The 19,606-nt window shown below is 54.8% G+C and overlaps 1 protein-coding gene across 4 annotated transcripts in view; it reads left to right on the top strand.

Annotated features, from left to right (window-relative positions):
- Positions 1-19,606, top strand: part of PKNOX1 (PBX/knotted 1 homeobox 1) — a 58,477-nt gene that overhangs the window by 20,153 nt on the left and 18,718 nt on the right. Inside the window, exons 1-7 of one of the 4 annotated variants that reach the window (XM_042998702.1) lie at positions 2,103-2,120; positions 4,398-4,465; positions 6,100-6,207; positions 9,347-9,474; positions 12,218-12,389; positions 14,156-14,326; positions 18,578-18,677. In XM_042998702.1, coding sequence (XP_042854636.1) covers positions 6,157-6,207; positions 9,347-9,474; positions 12,218-12,389; positions 14,156-14,326; positions 18,578-18,677 — 622 coding nt within the window. In that variant the 5' untranslated portion in view covers positions 2,103-2,120; positions 4,398-4,465; positions 6,100-6,156. Of the gene's footprint in view, positions 1-2,102; positions 2,121-4,397; positions 4,466-6,099; positions 6,208-9,346; positions 9,475-12,217; positions 12,390-14,155; positions 14,327-18,577; positions 18,678-19,606 lie in introns of those variants that run through there. The other 3 variants (XM_042998704.1, XM_042998701.1, XM_042998703.1) reach the window with 3 other exon arrangements.

Raw genomic sequence — 19,606 nt, 5'->3', positions numbered from 1 at the left:
CACACACGTATGTGTGTGCGTACATTTGAGAGAGTAAGTTGTAGATGTGATGCCCCCCAGTGTTTCCGTATGCGTCCCAAAGCGAGGATACTGTCTTCATTAACCACAGCACAGTTATCAAAATCAGGAAAGTGACTGGTAAAATACTCTTACCTTCTCTGACTTTGTGTAAACTTTGCCGGTTGTCTCACGAATGAGCTACTGTCTCGCTACCGGCAAAAAGGAAAGAGCATTTGGGGGGCCCAGGCCCCCGTTGAGGACCACACACACCTGTGGCTTCACTTACTGGAGAAGTCTATCGGCCTCTTGCACCTTCCCGCTTTGGAAGCTTACGGGCCAGTCACTTCGTAGATTGCCCCTCAGTTTCGGACGGTGAGCGCAGCCTCGGGATCGGGCAGGACTCCTCCCAAGTCTTCGGCGTCCTTCTCGGGAGGGCTGTGATGTTCCTTTGTCTCCTTACTGATTATCGGAATGTTCACCGTTTGGTTACGTGTTGCCTGCCGGGTGTCTTCGCTGGGAAGCTACCGTTTTCCCGTGTAATCAGTGGTACGTTAGGGCAGGTGTGCTGACATCAGGTGCGTTTCCTCTTCGGGGCCTCGTGCGGGCCTCCCCGAGGAGTCCCGCCCGAGGCTCGGGTTACTGTGCCTGTCGCCAGCCCGACGGCATTGCATCCGCCCCTGCCTACTGGATGGACCGCGCCATAATTCAGAGCTGTGCCTTCCCCCACTTTGTCCTTCGTTTCTGTGCGCGTATCACCACGGACGGCTTTGGGCAGCGTCGACGTTCTCACAGTGCTTGTTCTTGCAGCGCGTGAGCACGGAAGGTCTTCCTGCTTCTTTGAGTCCCCTCCGATTTCCTGCGAAAGCTTCCTCTAGTTTTCAGAGTCAGGCCTTTCGCCTCTTTGCTTAGGTTGATTCCTGAGTACCTCATTGGACTCACCGATTGTTGTTTTTCTCTCGAGTACTGTCATACCCGTTGCCCGTTGTCCCACGTTTGGCCCGTGAGAGCTTCTGCAAGCTGCTTTGACTCCTTCTGGCGTGTCCCCGTAATTTTTGAGCACAGGCTCCGGGTCACCTTGTGCCTTCCCTGCCCCAGCCCTGGGATCACGTCAGCCACTGCTCTCCGGAGCCCCGATTCTTCGTTCTGGGGAGTGACATTTATCACCCAGGGTCTGGGTGGTACCGGGTGTCGCTGCTTCTCCACCCTCTCGGGAGACAGGGCTGAAGCAGGTGCACACGTGTGTGTGTGTGTGTGTGTGTGTGTGTGTGTTGAACGCACAGGAACTCACACCGACAGCTCCACTTCCCTTCCAGCAGGGCGCGGTCCCCCCGAGCCGTTCCCTGTCTGTGTTTGGGGCCCCTTCTCTGTCACTGACTGTCCTGTGCTTATTCCCCGTGTATCCGTGTGTCTTCCCAGTCTCACAAAGCATCTGCCTGTTTATCAAACCCAAGGAAGTGTACCTTTTAAGTCAGGAAGTCAGTGGGGTGTTGCAGGAAGAGGCTCGTCCATCCGCTGTGTCGTGGGTCCGTGGGTCCGTGCCCGAGGGGGGGCGGCCTCCTCCTGGCCCAGTGAGGGAGGGCGCTTCCAGAGCTGAGGGCAGGGCGCCGCCGGCCTGTGCGGGGAGCGCCGCGGGTGGAAGCAGGGCCGCCCCGCGTCCTCGCCGCCGCCGAACGTCCCGTCTGTTCCAGAGGAGCGGGCCGGCGCAGGGACGCAGGGCCTCGGATCGGTGCCACTTCCTGTGCCCGAGTCCCCGCGGGCGGCGCACCGAGGGCCACGTGTTCACCTGCACGCGCGGCGGGGCTCGCCCAGGGGAGGACCCTCCGACGGAGCTGGGAGCCCACGCGGGGCCCCGCACCCTCTTTTGGGAGTACGGTGTACCTGCATAAGAGCCAGGGGCCGTTCTGACGCCGTCCCGTGGAGCGTACGTGCAGGCCTCCCGACACGGCTGGCCCCGGACCGTGATGGAGGGCTGCGCGCTGTCGGCCAAGCTCGGCGCCGGACCGCGTCCTGGCGGACGTGCCTCGGTGACGTTTGACGGAGGCCGCTCCCGGCTCAGCCTCGCGGCCGGCCCGGCCTGGGGGGCGACGCGTCCGCGGAGAGGAGGGTGGTGTCGCTTTCAGGTTAGCTATTCTTTAGACGGACGTTTGCGGACCACTCCTTCTCCGCCGTGAATAGCGGTCAGACGTCCAGATGGCTGGGGGAAGGGGGGGCTGCCTCCCTCCCCGCTGTGGCTGCGCAGCTCCGAGAAGACGGGCCCCCGGGGACCCGGGCCGGGCCCGTGCTGGCCCCGACACCCGCCGGCCGAGTCTCCTGGTCTCGGTCGGCTCGTCTGTGAGGCGACGCCTGCGCCCCCTCGCCGCGTGCGTGTGGGGTTGCGTGAAACCACAGGCGTGGAGGAGGCCCCGACACGGACGCGCGTTTCCGCACGGCCTCACCCGATGTCTCCGCGGCCGGGAGGGTGAAGCCGTGTGACCGGGGGGTTACTCGCAACGTCTGCCCCGTCCTGCAGGTGTTCCCTAGGGAGGGTGGCTCTGGCGTCGACTGTCTGTCTGGCGGGAAGTGCGCTGAGGACGTGGACCCCCCCCCAGAGCTGTTCTTTGAGCCCCCGTCGGAGCAGCGCCGTGAGCTGCTCTCGTTCCGGCGGCCACGGAAGTAACGGTGACAGGAGGAAGGGCTCAAAAGCACAGCGAGGACACGTGGGTGTCGGGGCCCGCGGAGCTGGGGTGACTCGCGTGTCCAACGCGCGCCCCGTCAACGGTGAGCGCTTCGGGGCGGGGCCAGACGCCGTGCCGGTCGTGGGGGACGCGGCAGGACGGGGCCCTCGCCGGCCCTTACCGTGTAGCGGGAGAAACCCTGAGGCGCCGCGGGGCCGAGCCCGGGGTGGACGGCGGGTCCCCGGAGAGCTGCGCACGGCAGGCGAGGGCGAGGCACTGGCAGGGCCGCCTGGGGACGGTGACGTGGTGACGGGGCGCGTGCGGGTGCCGGCCAGGCCCCCAGGAGGACGGAGCGCAGGGGGAGCACCGTGCGGCCTGAGGACGAGGCGGGTGCTCCCTGACGTGGACACAGCTCCGAGTAGGGGACGGCTGGCCAGGGACTTGCCCTGCAGGGGGGTTTTCGCCAGGACTGCGTTTCTGAAAGGTGGACTCTGGAGGGGAGGAGGGGGAAGGCCCGAGGTTCACCCGAGCCCTGCCGGTGATCAAGGTTGGGGCCGGCGGCCGGGGGTGGAGGGGGAGCCCAGGAGGAGGGCCAGCCTTTGGTCAAGGCACAGACGGTTGGGAGGCGCTCAGTGACAGGTGTGCCCGCGTCTCAGGATCGGGGGTGCCAGGGGCACAGAGGGCAACTTCAGCGGCGGCTTCATAGGAGTTCCTAGTCGAGCCGTGGGCTTGCCACTTCCCGCCCTTCTCTCCTGCCCTCCCCGGCCCACGGACACACCCCTGCAGGTCCCGGTGGCCGTGCTCAGCCGCCGAGTTGACATGGCCAACGCCCCTTACCCCACCCGCCTCCTGCACCGTTTCAGCGGCACCACTTGGTTCTGCTCTTGTCCCGCTGGCCGCGGCTCCCATTCTGGGCTGGTGCCCCACATTCCCACCCCGTCCCCCCTGGGTGGACTCAGCCAATCTGGGGGCTCTCCAGACTGTCTCGGTGTCCTGCCGACACAAAGTCCCACCACCCGGGTAGATGAAAGCCACGGAAACGGATTTTCTTGCAGCTCCGAAATCAACCTGCAATCTGAAGGCTCCAGGGGAGGGTCCCTCCTGCCTCTTTCAGCTCCTGGTGGCCCCAGGCGTTCTTGGCTTGTGGCCGTGTCCCTCCAGTGTCACCCTGTCTTCACATGGCGTCCCCTCTGTAGGCCCTGGGTCTTGTTCTCCCCACTCCCACCCTTAAAGGACACCAGTCACTGGATTTAGGGCTCCCCTAAATCCGGGATGATCTCATCTCAAGATCCTTCACATAATTCCATACATAAGGACCCTATTTCCTAGAGAAGGTCCCATTCGCAGGGCCCAGGGGCTAGGATTTGGCCATCTCCTGGAGGACGCTGTTCAGCCCCTACATGCACCAGCCATGCTTGATGGTCACTAAGTCTGCATTTCCTTTTTTTTTTTTCTTTTTTTTAATGTTTATTTCTGAGAGAGAGAGACAGAGCATGAGCGGGGGAGGGGCAGAGAGAGAGGGAGACACAGGATCTGAAACAGGCTCCAGGCTCCGAGCCATCAGCACGGAGCCCGACGCGGGGCTCGAACTCACAGACCGCGAGATCGTGACCTGAGCCGAAGTCGGAGGCTCAACCGACTGAGCCCCCCAGGCGCCCCACCAAGTCTGCGTTTCTGGCACAGACTCATTTATTGAGAACCTGTAGGACCTAAAACGTCCCGACTCTTGCTCTCTCCTCCCAGGCCACAGAACCTGCTCTGATCCAACTGCTGAGTCCGGGACATGTGGCTCTGCTCGGCCAGTTGCTCAGGTGGGCATCCCCACGGCCCCCAGCCTGTCTGTGGCTGCACACCTGTCCTTGTGCCCCTGTGTCGTCACCCTGCTGCTCAGACCTTCCCGTGGGTCCCTGTCCCCCTGACGCGGGGGACTGTGACCCACGAGGGTGTGTGGGACCTGGTCCTGTGCCTCCCGCTCCCTTGCCTTCCCCTTCTCCTTTGTCACGCTGCCCAGCCACGCTAGCTGTCCTCCAGACACACTGCACCCGGCTCCTTCCCGTCCCCCTGCCTCTGGGTGTCTCCCACGGGCACTTGTAGCAGTCCTGCCCCACGTATTCCGTGTCCCTGCCTGGTCGCCCTCACCTCTTCGCCTCCTGACGCCCGTGTGCACGGTGACTGCTTTGTGCCTTCCGCCTTCTCCCCCACGACCTGTGTGCACGGTGACTGCTTTGTGTGCCCATCCCCCCGGCTCCCCTACCCGAACCTGTGTGCACGGTGACCGGTTTGTGCCTGTCTGCCCCGGACCCACGCTCCGCCAGTGCACAGGACAGGGCTTGAGACAGGAGCCTTTGCTGAAGGAAGGAGGGTAACCTCGTTTGCCCCTTGGCTTTTCATGAGGTCACGTCGTGAGCCCCCCACCTCATGCCGGCTCCCTGGGCAGGGGGGAGGCCCTGTTACTCGGGCTCCTCGGGGTAGCACGGCCCCCCAGGAGAGCCTCCCCTGGGGCGGGCCGTGGGCTGGACACCCTGCTCCTTCTGGCTGGGCCTCGGGACACGCTTCTCACTCCGCCCCCGGCTTGCTGGTCTTCGACTGGATTTTTTCCAGTGAGCACAGTCTCCCAGAGCGTCGCTTCCCCCGGTGACCTTCGGTGGCCGAGCCAGGGCAGAGCAAGTGGAATGACTGCCCTTGACCTCGTGACCTTGTCCACACGGCCTGGGCTGTCGGAGCCTCTCTGGCCGCCCCAGGACGTTACCGGTTCCCATGCCACAGTGCAGGTGCTCCTAGCCCCCCACCCCCACCCCTACCCCTGCCGCTGTAACGAGTCACTTTGCGTTGTCCTCAAGTAAATGAACCGTCTTTCCACCTGTGTATCACACCTGTGTGAGGGGCGTGCCCTCCACCGCTCCCGTCTGAGGTCCGGTCTCCGGACCCCCGGTCGCTGGGCTCTGTGTCCAGGGCGCGTGGCCAGAAGGGCGCCCCATCACCCGGCTGGGAGAGCTGGCCCTGCATCCTGCCCCCCGCTGCACGTGTGCTCTCTGACATTCCCTGTATTTGTGGCCACCGCCCCCCCCCCCCCCCCCCGCCCCACACCCCTGCGGCCTTGGCTGCCCCAGGAAAGCCGAGCCTCACCAACTCGCTGTGGTGCCCCAGGGCCCACAGCGCTGTCCTGCGTGTGTAGACGGTTACTAGATGCTTGTTGGCTGAGTGGATGAATGAACCCAGGTGGCTAAAACCTGAAAGCCAGTCCGGGCCCGGGGCAAGTACAAACACGTGACCGCTAAGTGAGTGGGGTGGTGCTGAGGGGGGTCGGCTCACGGCAACGCCAGGGTGGGGTTTCCCTCTCCGTGCGCAAGTACGTGTTTTTGAGAAGTACCCGGGTGCCGTGGAAGGGGGGGCCCAGAGTGCCCTGCAGTTACTAACTGACGCTTTTCTGCTTTTGTTTCCCCAGACGCCATTTGCTTTTGACTCAAGATGATTTGATGTTTTCCTATAAAGCCCATTAACCATGATGGCTACACAGACACTAAGCATAGACAGCTACCAAGACGGGCAACAAGTGAGCGCTGGGGCTTTATTCTGCTTTCTCAGTTAGTTACATTTCGGTTCCATCGAGCTGCAGGTCCAATGTCAAGTGCACCCTGCGCTTCGTACGTGTTGCTGCCCGGAGAGGCCAGCCGTGGAACCGTTCGCGTCGCTTCCCCCGGGGACACCAGGCCGCCAGTGCTTTTGAGTCCCCAAGTCACGGTTTCGCGGGGACGTGCCCTGTTAGTGTCTGTGTTAGCGAGGCTCGCTGCCTTCAAAGAAAAGCGGGGTGCCGTTGCCAAAAGCCGGGCCCCAGGTTGCTGAGCTCAGCGGGAGGCGTGGTGTGGGCGGCAGAGGGCACCGTCCCGATGGACGGCGCGGCGCGGATGCCCTGCCGTCTGCTCACGTCGCACGGCTGTGCCCGGACGGCTGTCTCTGACACCGTGTGGGTGGTGTCCTGACCGCCCTCCCACTGTCCGTGGCCTTGGCTTGCCTTCGCAGCTGCAGCTGCGGGAAGGCCGGGTTTTGTGTTGTGTGCCCCGAAGCGCTCGGGAGGAGGGGGTGGGGGCCTCTGCTGATGGTGGGGGTGGGGGCCACCCCCGTCTCCCTGGAGCTCCGTGCAGCGAAGGCCTCCCAGCCTGCCTTTGTCCCTGCTTCCTGCGCTCAGGAGGCGTTGCGGGGATGCCCAGAGGCTCTCTTTTCTCCCTACTTGAAGATCCTAGTTAGTGGGCCCGACCAACTGATCAGGCTCGGTGGCCTCCCCCAGATGAGGTCACAGCCCCGCCTCAGTGAGGCTCCAGGTGGGCGCCCAGGACCTGAGGTGGCCTCCCTCATGTCTCTCCTGGGTGGCCGGTCTCGTGCCCTTCCTGGCTTGGTTCCTGTGGCACAGACTTGGTTTTTGTGGGCTTTTGAAAAATGTCTCAGGGTCTGAGCTTCTTACAGGAATTGAGTTGGGGGGTCCCTTTCAGCCTGCTCTCTGCATCCGGAAGCCCCGCGATGTTTCCAAGTGATTTTGTTTCTAAAACATCAAGCTGAGGTTGTCCCTTACTCTCCCTGTGCTGAACGCTGCCCGGCGGGGGGGGGGGGGGGACACCCCTCTTTCCCACGCATCCCTGCCCTGTGGCCCTGGGCCTGGCCCTGGCTCTTCCTCAAGCAGCAGGGGGGGCAGTGCCTTCCTGTCTGGCAGATCTTTGCGCAAATCCTTCCTGGGAAGACTCCCCTGCCCGCCCGGCACCCCCCCCACCCCAAGCCTGCTCCCTGCTCCCTCCCTGCTTGCACCTGGTTCTCCTTTGTGGCACTGATCACCTGCTGGCAGATCCTGTTCCGAGTCCCCTCCCCCCGCAGGGCAGGCGGGTGTCCTGGTGCCCTGATGGGGTCGTTTCCTGTGCAGTGCCAGGCACGGGGAGGGACAGAGCCTCGCTTTTAACAGCCAAGCTCTTTCCCACGACACGCAAAACTCGTGAACGTTATGTTACGCGTTGACTGTCCCACGGTGTGGCTCTGCCTCCCCTCCACACTTGGACAGCGAGCTTTCCCTTCCTTCACGACCATTAAAGAAAGAAACAAACAAACCCGAAGACCTGAAATACATCTTTTGATGCTTGTTTATAATACGGTCGGATTTCCCTCCAGAAAGGTTGTGTTCGATTGGGCTTGTTAGTTGCTTTAGCGCTTCGTGTTTTCAAGAGAGAAACAATTTCCCAGGCGCGCTGCGCCATCTGAAGGCAGTGGGACACGGGTCTCCCTGCACATCTGGGCTGACAGACTAGAGCCTGCACCGCAGGACAGGGGCTCCCTCGCCGGGTGGGCGACTACCCCCAGCTGTCAGGGGGGTCGCATGGCAGGGAGCAGGCTCTCTCCCTGCCTGGGGACGAGCCCCTTCCCCGAGTGTCCCCACCAGCTGCTTCCCCGGGGCGCAGAGTCATGGCAGCTGGCGGCAGGGCAGGTGGGTTCCGGTCCTGAAGCAGCTGAGGGCACTGGTAATCTGCTCCTGGATAATTACAAGTTTACTGCAGCAATTTAAGGTTTTTTTTTTTAAGTTTTTTAAAATATTTATTTTGAGAACAAGTGAGTGCATGGTGCGGGGTGGCGGGGGTGGGGAGACAGGGTTGGGGGGAGACGGGGTGGGGGTGGGAGACGGGGGAGGAGCAGAGAGGGAGAGAGACGGAGAGAATCCTAAGCAGGCTCCGTGCTGTCAGCACAGAGTCGGGCTTGGGACTCCATCTAACAACTGAGATCATGACCTGAGCCGAAAGCAAGAGTCGGATGCTTAACTGACCGAGCCCCCCAGAGCCCCCCAGCAAGTTGGAATTTTTTTTCTGTAAACTGAATTCTTTATGTTTAAGGATTTAAAGACTTTTCACCTAAGTTACAAACCAAAATAGCTAGTTTAAAGCAATTTACATTTATTTATTTACTTTTGAGAGACAGAAAGAGACAGTGCAAGTGGGGAGGGGCAGAGAGAGAAGGAGACACGGAATCCGAAGCAGGGTCCAGGCTCCGAGCCGTCAGCACAGAGCCCGACGCGGGGCTCGAACTCACGAACCGTGGGATCACGACCTGAGCCAAAGTTGGAGGCTCAAACAGTTGAGCCACCCAGGCGCCCCTTAGTTTAAAGCAATTTAAATGATAATACCTAGATGCTATTTCTTTAAACACCGCCAGTCTTTACTTTCTAAATACAGTGACTTTTTTTTCAAAGTGTTTATAGATGACGTATTCCTGAAATTTAAGAATAGATAGGGGAGAGTTTCAGCCCTGCCATGACTACGTTTGTTTTCGTGACAAGATAGGAAGAGTTTGGACTGTTTGTTTCTACCTCTCAAGCTGTGATGTTGCTCAGTGTGAGGGTTTAGGGCAGGAAGAGACACACACAGTAAGGTGACTTAATCCCCTCGGCACTCTGGAGGTGGCACATTTTTTGAAAATCGCACACAGTTCACAGATATCGGCCCTCAGTTTTCAAGATGATTTGGAAACTCAACCGTTGTTTTAGCCATTTGCAAAACGTATCAGACTCAAAGGAGTTTTGTTGGTGGTAATTTTGATGGATTCTGGCCAGCCATCCAACTGTCTCCCACTTTACCAGTCCCCTTGTTTCTGCTTGAGAAGAGAATACTTAGTAGCAGTTTACTTTGTGTTTAGTAACAAAAACTCTCCTCCTCCTTTCACAGATGCAAGTAGTAACAGAGTTAAAAACGGAGCAAGATCCCAACTGCTCTGAACCGGATGTGGAAGGAGTGAGCCCTCCCCCGGCGGGCTCCCAGACACCAATGGACGCAGACAAGCAGGCCATTTATAGGTAGCGATGAGATGTGATGCGCGTGGGTTTTAGTAGGGGTAAGAGGAGCAGAGAAACTTGTTAAATGGAATATGCTGGAGCTGGCAGCTAGGCAGAGCATTAGGTATGGTGTGATAACCACTAGGGTGAGCAGTTTCTCGAATTAAGATGTTATTCCTACTACCTTAAAAAAAAAGTTTTGGAATCTAAATCTATATTTTAGTCAACCCTGCAAGAAGAAATCTTCGAGCCCAGACAATTCTACTGGGGAATCCTACCAAAAATAAAGAAGAAAAAAACAGCAAGTCTACACAGTCTCTTCCAGAAAAAGGAAGAGGGGAGGCTTTCCAACTCAGCTTATGAATTGAGCATCACTGTGATACTAAAGCCAAAGACAATACAGAAAGGAAAAGTACACACCAGTGTGCCTCACGAACTTACACGTAAAAATAGTTAATCCAGTATTAACAAATCAAATTCAGTGACATATAAAAAGAGTAACCTGCAGTGACCAAGTAGAGTTTATCCCAGGAACTCAAGACTGATTCACTAGTCAAAGTTCAACCAGTGAGACCCACAACACGCTCGTATCGGTTGACACAGAAAAGTCAACAGCTAATTATGGTTAAGAGCTGTCAGCAAAGTGGTAATAGAGGGAAACTTTCCTAACCTGATGAAGGGCAACCTCCAAAAATCTATAGTTCTCATTATGTTTAGTGGCCAAAGACTGTTTTCTGTAAGACTGGGAATAAGGCAGAGATGTCCACTTGGCCTCCCCCTGTTCAGTACTGTAATGGAAGTCATAGCCAGTGCGGTAAGGCAAGAAAAAGGAAGAAAAGGCATCCAGCTTAGAAAGGAAGAGATAAAACTGGCTTTGTGCACCAACCACACGATCGTCTACATCAAACATCCCAAAGACTCCACCAAAAAATTCCCAGAACTGAGTTTAATAAGGTTACAGGTTACAAGGGCAACACACAGAAACAGATCCTATTTCTATACCGGTAATATACAATTGGAAACGGAAATTAGAAAGACAATACCATTTACAAGAGCACCAAAACAGGTGTAAATCTAACAAAACACAGACACTTGATGCTGAAAGCTGTAAATGCTGACGCAAGCAATCAGAGAGAACCTAGGTGGTGGGGCATACCATGTTCATGGATTGCAAGAGTCAGCACAGCACCGACGTCATTTCCCCTGAAATCCATCTGCAGGTTTAGCACAATTGCGATTAAGGTGTCAGTGGGATATTTTTGTACATATAGATAAGCCAGTTCTAAATTTGACATGGCAGATGAAGGAACTAGACCAGCTGAGACAGTGTTGAAGAGGAAGACTACAGTCGGGCTTCAAGGCTGACTCGGGTGTTACGGTAATGACGATGTCGTGATGCTGGTGAAGGGCTAGGATCAGCGTCACGGATAGTCCAGAAGTAGGTGTGCAAAAACATGATTTATGTGACCTTTGCAAAGGTGCCAACACAGTTTGGTGGAGTGGAGGTAGCCTCTCCAACAAACGGTGTTGGAACAGTCAGACGTTCACCTGCTGGAAGAAGACCCTCGACCTCATCTCACGTTTTATACAGAAGTTGACTCAAGATGGAGCATAGATCTCAGGGTAAAACTTGCAACTGTAGAACTGGTCTCTCCACACAGTGGAGTATCATGCAGCCATAAAAAGGAATGACGTACCGATACGCGGTACAGCACTGATGGTCCTTGAAAACGGTGTCACTAAGTGAAGGAGGCTAGAGGCCAAAGGGCACGTATCCTGTGATTCCTTTTATCTATCTATCTATCTATCTGTTTATTTAATTTTTTATTTTTTAAAGTTTACATCCAAATTAGCATATAGTGCAGCAATGATTTCAGGAGTAGATTCCTTAAGCCCTTTCCCCATCTAGCCCATCCCCCCTCCCACAACCCCTCCATCAACCCTCGGTTTGTTCTCCATATTTATGAGTCTCTTCTGTTTTGTCCCCCTCCCTGTTTTTGTATTATTTTTGCTTCCCTTCCCTTATGTTCATCTGTTTTGTCTCTTAAAGGTCCTCATAGGAGTGAAGTCATATGATTTTTGTCTTTCTCTGACTAATTTCGCTTAGCATAATACCCTCCAGTTCCATCAACATAGTTGCAAATGACAAGATTTCATTCTTTTTTGATTGCCGAGTAATACTCCATCGTGTATATATACCACATCTTCTTTATCCGTTCATCCCTCGATGGACATTTGGGCTCTTTCCATCCTTTGGCTATTGTCAATAGTGCTGCTATACATGGGGGTGCCTGTGTCCCTTCGAAACAGCACACCTGTATCCCGGGGATAAATGCCTAGTAGTGCAATTGCTGGGTCGTAGGGTAGTTCTGTTTTTAGTTTTTTGAGGAACCTCCACACTGTTTTCCAGAGTGGCTGCACCAGCTTGCTTTCCCATCCATGATTCTTTTTATACGAAATGTCCAGAACTGACAAATCCGTAGAGACAGACAGTAGATTAGCAGCGGCTTGGGACTGGGGTTTGGGGGAAAACAGAGAGTGGCTGCTAATGGCAATAGGGTTTCTTGGGGGACGATGAGAATGTTGTAAAATTGCCTTGGTGGTGAGTATAGTAAACACCACTGAATTGTCCACTTTAGAGTGGATGTTGTTTCGTGCAGAAACTGTCTCTCAGCCACGCTGTTATATAAGCCAGTGCATACGTACATACTAAAATATTCTCCTGAAAATGTGGAACATACGTTTAAAACTTTTCTCCCCCCAGGCATCCACTATTTCCACTACTAGCTTTGTTGTTCGAAAAATGCGAACAATCTACCCAGGGCTCAGAAGGCACGACCTCTGCCAGTTTTGATGTAGATATTGAAAATTTTGTAAGAAAGCAAGAGAAAGAAGGAAAACCCTTCTTTTGCGAAGACCCGGAAACCGACAATTTAGTAAGTAAAAGAAACGTTTTATTCTTACGTCTTCTTGCTTCCCAGTTTCAAATCTGACCAATAAATGTTAAGCTTCCAATTAGAACTTGAGAACGTGGTTCTGCTAAAGGGGAGCATCGCACAGTTCGAGAAATCGCTTCCTGTGTGTGTGACCTCAGTGTCCCCACGTCGTCCAGCTTCTCCAGTGACCTTATGTAAGAACCCAAGGAGAGGACCTGAGCCTGCATCGCAAGGGGCCGGGGATCCACTTCTCTCCTCAACGTTTGTAACGTCCGCCGGAGTCGGCGTGCTCACGCGCCGGGCTCTGCTCGGGCAGCATGTCCGGGCCCCGCTTCAGTTCTTGGCCTCTCCCTGGTCACGGACACACGACCTTCTTCTCCGAGACAGACGGACCTCATGCTCCGTCTTGAGGCTGGTATTTGCGGCGGGAGGCAGGGCTGTACGTGCGCTCGGGGAGGCCCGCGAACGGAGCGAGGCAGGCTTACCAAAGGGCTCCCAGGCTCCCCGCTGCTTCCCTCGGCCTTTCTGCTCGAAGCCAGTTGGTCTCACCTTGGCGCCCTCCTTCCAGCTCCGGCCCCGAGGTTCAGGGTTGTGTGTGCTTTCTCAAGGGAGCGGACACTTTGTTGGAGTGAACGTCAGTGCCGGACCCGAAGGGAGCGGGGCCTGTCTGTGCTGGTGGAGAACCGTTAGCCTGTGGCCGGGGGCCTGCTCCTTCACCGGGTTTCCTTAGAGCACGCTGACTCCCAGCCCCGAGCCCTAGTCAGGGCCCTTAGCAGCAGAAAAGCATCTTTAGAAAACTTTTCCCTGAATAAATTGCCCGGATCTTTGTTGCTCTTTAAGGTTCTCATTATACATTCAGCCCTCACTGCCTAGTGGATTTTGTAATGAGTTGTCCGACCTTGAGTAAGTCTCCTCATCTTTGAAATGGGACTAGCAGCACCCGCCCTCTTGGGGTGAGACTCAGAAGCTCTCTCCGCCTCTGAATCTCTGTCATACAGCCATCAGTGCGTGGGCCGCGGGTACAGCCAGAGTGGCCCCGGGCTCTCCTGACCGGTGTTCGAGCACAGGGCCTGGCAGAGTTTGGTTCGTGGTCACTCTCGGTCCACAAATACATGTGAATTGCTGCCACCCAGGTCACAGGGGGAGGGGCTGGGTCCGGCTTGTGGATTCACGGCAAGTGGTGGTTTCTATCCGAGACCGCTATCTACCGCTGTGGGGCAGGTGACTCCAGAACTTAGTGACTTGACATAGTCACTGTAAAACTTTTGGGAAAATCGTAAAAGCCCGCATCTGGCACTGGGCGGGGAGTTCTCGGGCTCGACACCGAAAGCACAATCCGTAAAGGGCAGAGTCGGTTAACTGGACTTTTGTCCAAATGAAGAGCTGCCTATGCGGTGGGCACGGACTCCTCCCCATTTGCAGACGAAGAAGCGGGAGGTAAGCACCTCGCTGGTTGTGATGCGGGTCGGCCGTGGGGCCGGGCCGAGGCCCTGCTGTCTCCCGCTGCAGCGACTCCCCGAGGGCGGCCCTGGGACCATCTGGGTCCCCACACACCGGATGCAGCCGAAGTACGAAAGGTCAGCGGCGCTGGGGTGACTTACTGTTTGGCCTGATTTCTGACGTCACTCCCCTTGTGTCCCCAGCGGTGCAGACGGTCGTGGTGACGCGGCTCGGGCCAGTCAGGGAGCGGTCCCGTGCTGGTGGCACCAACGGGCCGCTGTGCTCCTGCCTGCTTGTCTGAGAGCCTTCGTTGTCTCTGCTTCTAGATGGTGAAAGCAATCCAGGTTTTGCGCATTCATCTTCTTGAGCTGGAAAAGGTTAACGAGCTCTGCAAAGACTTCTGCAGTCGCTATATTGCTTGTCTAAAGACGAAAATGAACAGTGAGACCCTTCTGAGCGGGGAGCCTGGAAGCCCGTACTCCCCCGTCCAGTCCCAGGTATTTACATATGTTTGGGCCCCGCTCTGCTCCTCGGTTACCGTCCTGTCCGCAAGGGGACGGCTGCTCGTCGCCGTCAGTCCGGAGACCGACAGCCCTTTCAGAACGTCTGGGCCGTCTACGGCCGTCCTGCCCAGAGAGGTTTCTAGATCTCTGAGCCTGGCCTGGGCTGGCAGTGAATTCCCTCAAGCCCGAAAGACAGTCCCTCCGGACATCACGCAGCCACTGAAGTGAGGCCTCGGTCTGTGTACCGTGCCCCGGATCCCATCCTTCTGGGGATAGAGTACCGTTCACTTCTTTCCTTCTTTTTTAAAATATGTTTTTTGTTCATTATTTCTTAAAAGTGTGGTAAGGTACACGTGTCATAAATGTACCATGTTAACCATTTAAAAATTTGTTTTAAACGTTTTAATTTATTTTTGAGACAGAGACAGAGTATGAGTGGGGGAGGGGCAGAGAGAGAGAGAGGGAGACGCAGAATCCCAAGCAGGCTCCAGGCTCCAGGCTCCGAGCTGTCAGCACAGAGCCCGACGCGGGGCTCGAACTCGTGAACCGCGAGCTCACGACCTGAGCCGAAGTCGGCCCTCAACCGGCTGAGCCCCCCAGGTGCCCCTCATCTTAACCGTTTTTACGTGCACAGGTCCGTGGCTGAAGCACGTCCACACTGTCGTGGCACCGTCCCCGCCCTCCGTCTCCAGAACTTCCCACGTTCTCACACTGAAAGCCTGTCCCTGTTAACTACTAAGTCCCCCTTCTCCCCTCCGCAGTCCCTGGCTCCCACCTTTCTACTTTCTGTGTCTATGAACCTGATTCGTCTGGGTACCTGATGTAAGGGGAATCCTACAGTAGTTGTCTTCTGTGTTTGGCGTATTTTGCGGAGCGTAGTGGCCTCAAGGTCCACCCACAGGAAGCACTGGTGCCCTTGAGCCGTTCTGGCGGCAGGCGGTGGTCCGTGTGCTTGTAACCTGCACTTCCCTGATGGCTGACGGCGCCGACATCTTTCCGTGGGCTTAGTTGCCATCTGGAGATCCTCTCTGGTAGAACGTCTGTTCGTGTCTTCTGCCCGTTTTCTAGATTTTTTTTAACTGTTATTTTGAGAGTATTCTAGATAACGAGTCTCTTATTGGCTGTGTGGTTTGTAAATATTTTCTCCCAAGTCCGTGGCTGATCTTTTCATCCTCTTCACAGGGTCTTTTGCAGAACAAACGTTTTAAATTTTGATCAAGTCCCACATATCAGCTCTTCCTTTGATGAGCTGTGCTTTTGGTGGTAAGTCTGAGAACTCTGCCGAGCCCTGGAGCCCCAAGATTTTCTCCAGTCCTTTTTCTGCAAGTGGTGTGTTTCACATTTGGGTCCACGACCCATCTTGAGTTAACTCTTGTACGAAGCGTGAGGGTTTAGGTGGAGGCTGCTTCTGGAAGTTCCTCCATTGAGTTGCTTTTGTGACACTGTCACAATGTCGGTCTGTTTGTGTCTGTTTCTGTCCCCTCTGTTGTCACGCTGCTGGATGTATTCCCACCGTGTAGCCGTGGTTCCTGGAGCTATTTAGTAAGTCTCAGATCTGGGTAGACTGTATCGTCCCACTTTATTCTTCTTTCTCAAAATGGTTTCAGTTATTCTAGTTCCTCTCCGTGTAAATTTTGAGGTGATCTTGTCTGTATCTACAAAACAACGTTACTGAGATTTTGACAGGAATGGCAATAAGCCCGTGTATCGTTTCGGGGCAAATCGACATCTTTCCTGTGTTGGCTCTTCTGGTCCGCAGACATGATATGTCTCTCCATTTATTTACTCTTCTGTGATTTTTTCATCAGCGTTTTGTAAGTTTGCCTTATAAGTCCTACACGTGTGTTTTTAGAATTACACCTGAGTATTTTTTTGAGCAGTCATAGATGGCATTCTAGCTTCGACTTCAGTGTCCCGGCCAGTATTTAGAAACACAGTTGATTTTTGTGTGTCTGACTCGTATCCTGCGACCTTGCGGAACTCACTTGTTAGTTCTAGGAGGTCCTTCTCAGAGATTCCTTAGGATTTCCTACTTGTTAAGTTGAATCATCTGCAGATAGGAATAGTCCGTTCCTTCCTTCTTGATCTGTATGCTTTTTATTTCCTTGTCTTACCTTGCTGCATTGTCTAGAACATCCAGTGCTATCTTGAATACAGTTGGTGGGAGTGGACGTCCTGCCCTGTTCCCAGTCTTAGGGGGAAAGCATTCTGCCTTCCGATGTTTGGTGTTTTTTTTTAATTGTTTTTTTTTTTTTTTAACATTTATTCATTTTTGAGAGACAGAGTGCGGGTGAGGGAGGGGCAGAGAGAGAGGGAGACACAGACTCTGAAGCAGGCTCCAGGCTCTGGCTCTGAGCTGTCAGCACAGAGCCTGATGTGGGCCTTGAACCCACGAACCATGAGATCATGACCTGAGCTGAAGTCGGACACTCAACCGACTGAGCCACTCAGGTGCCCCCGCCTTTCACTGTTAATTATAATTTTACTGGAAGGTTTTTTCTTGATGCTTTTCATCAAGTTGAGGAACTTCCCCTCTATTCCTGTTGTTTTTTTTTTTTCCGGAGAGTTTTTTTTTTATTATGTTGAATTTTTTCAAATGCTTTCCCTGCATGAATTGATGTGATTATGTGATTTTCCTCCTTTCTTCTGTTAACATGGAGGTAGATCACGTTACTTGATTTTTCGAATATCGAACAAGCCTCACATTCCTGGACTAAATACCACTTGGTCGCAGCACATTAATTCTTTTTATATAGGTTCCCGAATTCTGTTTGCTGTATGTTGTGAGACGTTTGCGTGTCCATACTGATTGTGGTTTCTTTTTTGTTACAGTCTTTGCCAAGGTTTCGTATCAGAATAATACGACTTTACAAAATGAGATGAAGAGTATTCCCTCCTTTTCTGTTCTCTGGAAGTGATTATGTAGAATTGGTGTGAATTCTTCGTTACGTGTTTGATAGAATTCTCCAGTGACGGTACTTGGACCTGGAGGTTTCTTTTTTGAGTTTTCGAGCTACAAATTCCGCGTCTGTAACAGTTACCGGGCTGTTGGGATGGTGTGTTTCGTGTTGGCTTCTGTCTAGACGTCACATGTGTGTGTGCCCAGTTGTCGCCAGAGCCCCTCCTGCCGTCGGCGTCTGCAGGGCCTGTGGCGCCCCCCCCCCCCCCCCGTCCCCTTCCTGGTGCTGGCAACTTGTCACCTCTCTTTTTTCCTGTCTTAGCAGGTTTGTCAGTATTTTGATCTTTTCAGGGAACCGGCTCTTTTTTCCATTGGTTGTTCTCTGTTGTTTTTCTGTTTTCAGTTTCATCGATTTCTGCTTTGATCTTTATTACTCCCTTCTTTCTGCTTGCTTTGGTTTCATTTTGTCCCTCTTCTTCTAGGATGAATTAATTTTTATTCTAACCAAGTTCATGTGGCAGATGCTGTGTGTCCCTACCAAAGCTCGGACACGCACTCGGATCGGTGCGGCAGCCTGCAGAGTAATCGTCTTCGGGTTTTCGCACCGATGCCATCTAATTGCTCAAATACCTGCGTGCCGGTGGCGTGCCAGACCCTGTGCCTAGACGCCCGGCACAGAGCCCCCTTCCCGGCCACCTGCCCCAGCCGTCACAGCCCATTTGTACCTGACTTGGGATGGCTGGGATCTCGATGTGGTCTTACGCTCTTTCTGTGCAACCGGCTGCAGACCAGGCCCAGACCTAGCACTCTACGGACCTGAACACCCGAGGCGGGGGCGGGGAGAGCGGGGGGGGGGGGGGGGGAGCCGATGTGCTCCGTGCTCTGGTGAGGGGACAGAGCTGGCCACGGCCGCAGGTGACTCTCTGGCACCACGTGGAGCCTCCTGAGCCTGTGGCGTCCTTTATAGGGGGACTCTGGTTCTTGGAAAGCTCTAGAGTGAGCCAACGGAGTGGGAAGGCTGTGCGATGACCTTAGGTCCTCCCGGCCTTCCTCGTCACGCCTCCAGGGCTTCGAGGCGAGTCTAATATGATGAGACGAAAGATGACCGTTTGGGAGCCAGGTCGAAGCTGGAATCTCGGTGCTGACGGTCGTATTTAATAGCGGTTCAGTCTGGGGTCTCTTGGTTTGCAGATAAGGAAGGCGCGCCTTCCGGAAGGCTTGTCCTCTGCGTCTCTGTCCCGAGCACCTGGCCTTCTCTGGTGGTGGCACCATGCCACTTGGTTTAAAGTTTTAAACGTGGCTTTTGTGTTTCCGCTCACTGCTCACCGTGTGTTTTTGACTCACAGCAGATTCAGAGTGCCATCTCAGGCACCCTCAGCCCCCAAGGAATCGTGGTGCCCGCATCCGCGCTGCAGCAGGGGAACGTCACCATGGCAACAGTGGCAGGTATGCTGACAGAGAAAAGGACACTCTTTCCTTGAGCTTTTGTGCAAAAGTCCTTTATATGAGAACGGAGAAGCCCGTCAGTGCAATTGCTGATTAACGCCAGTTCCTGAGACAGGGGTGGCAAAACTAGACCCCTTAGAATTGAAGGCCCGTCTCTTGTTTTCATTCTCAGTAACAGATATTTTATGCAACTTGTGCGTCCCTACCAAAAACTTCGGGGAAGAAGGGTTTTATATGGGAGTTGAAAATACATAGCAAAAACTGAGTTGTGATTTGCAGATAACCTAGTTTTTAATTGTACTCTTGGCAGCATCTGGGAAACCTTAAGTCGTGCCCTTAATGTTTGACAAACAAACAAAACTCCCTCTCAGCCTTGGTGTTACTTGCACGGCAGAAATCATCACGGGGAGGGGACAGAGTCTGCAGGTCCCTGGCGCGTCTCCAGCATCGCAGATACAAAGCCATCGTGAGGACGGAGTCGGGGCACGCAGGGCGGGGAGAAACCCTCGCAGGATAGTGCGAAGGGAAGCTTCCAAAGGAGGATGGAAGCACGTTCGAGCAACAAAATACTGTGATGAAAACTCCTTCGCCCCCTTGGCCAAGTCCTTTCACATGTGCTGGTTGTGGGGGAAATGGAGCAAAAGAAAGGGAATTGCAGCATCCGCCCCGGCTGACAGCGGCTGACAGCGCCGTGGCGATGGGACGCCTCGCTGCCCCTTGCCCGGTGCCCCGCCCCCCGCCCCCCTCCCGGGGCGCGGCTCATCCGGGACGGTCGTTTTAATAGTTTATGGTGACAAGTCCGCCAGCGGGGTATTGATCGTTCGACATGGCTTAAAAACCTCGTCACACCACAGATTTGTTTTCCTTTCGTGATGTACGTTGAGTGTATGGAGAATGTGGTTTTATATCACTGAGACTCAAGAGCGTTT

This window comes from Panthera tigris, chromosome C2, assembly GCF_018350195.1.
Source record: "Panthera tigris isolate Pti1 chromosome C2, P.tigris_Pti1_mat1.1, whole genome shotgun sequence".
NCBI classification, from domain to species: Eukaryota; Metazoa; Chordata; class Mammalia; order Carnivora; family Felidae; genus Panthera; species Panthera tigris.
The sequence above is the reverse complement of the archived record's forward strand: the minus strand, read 5'-3'. Positions and strand labels throughout refer to the sequence as shown.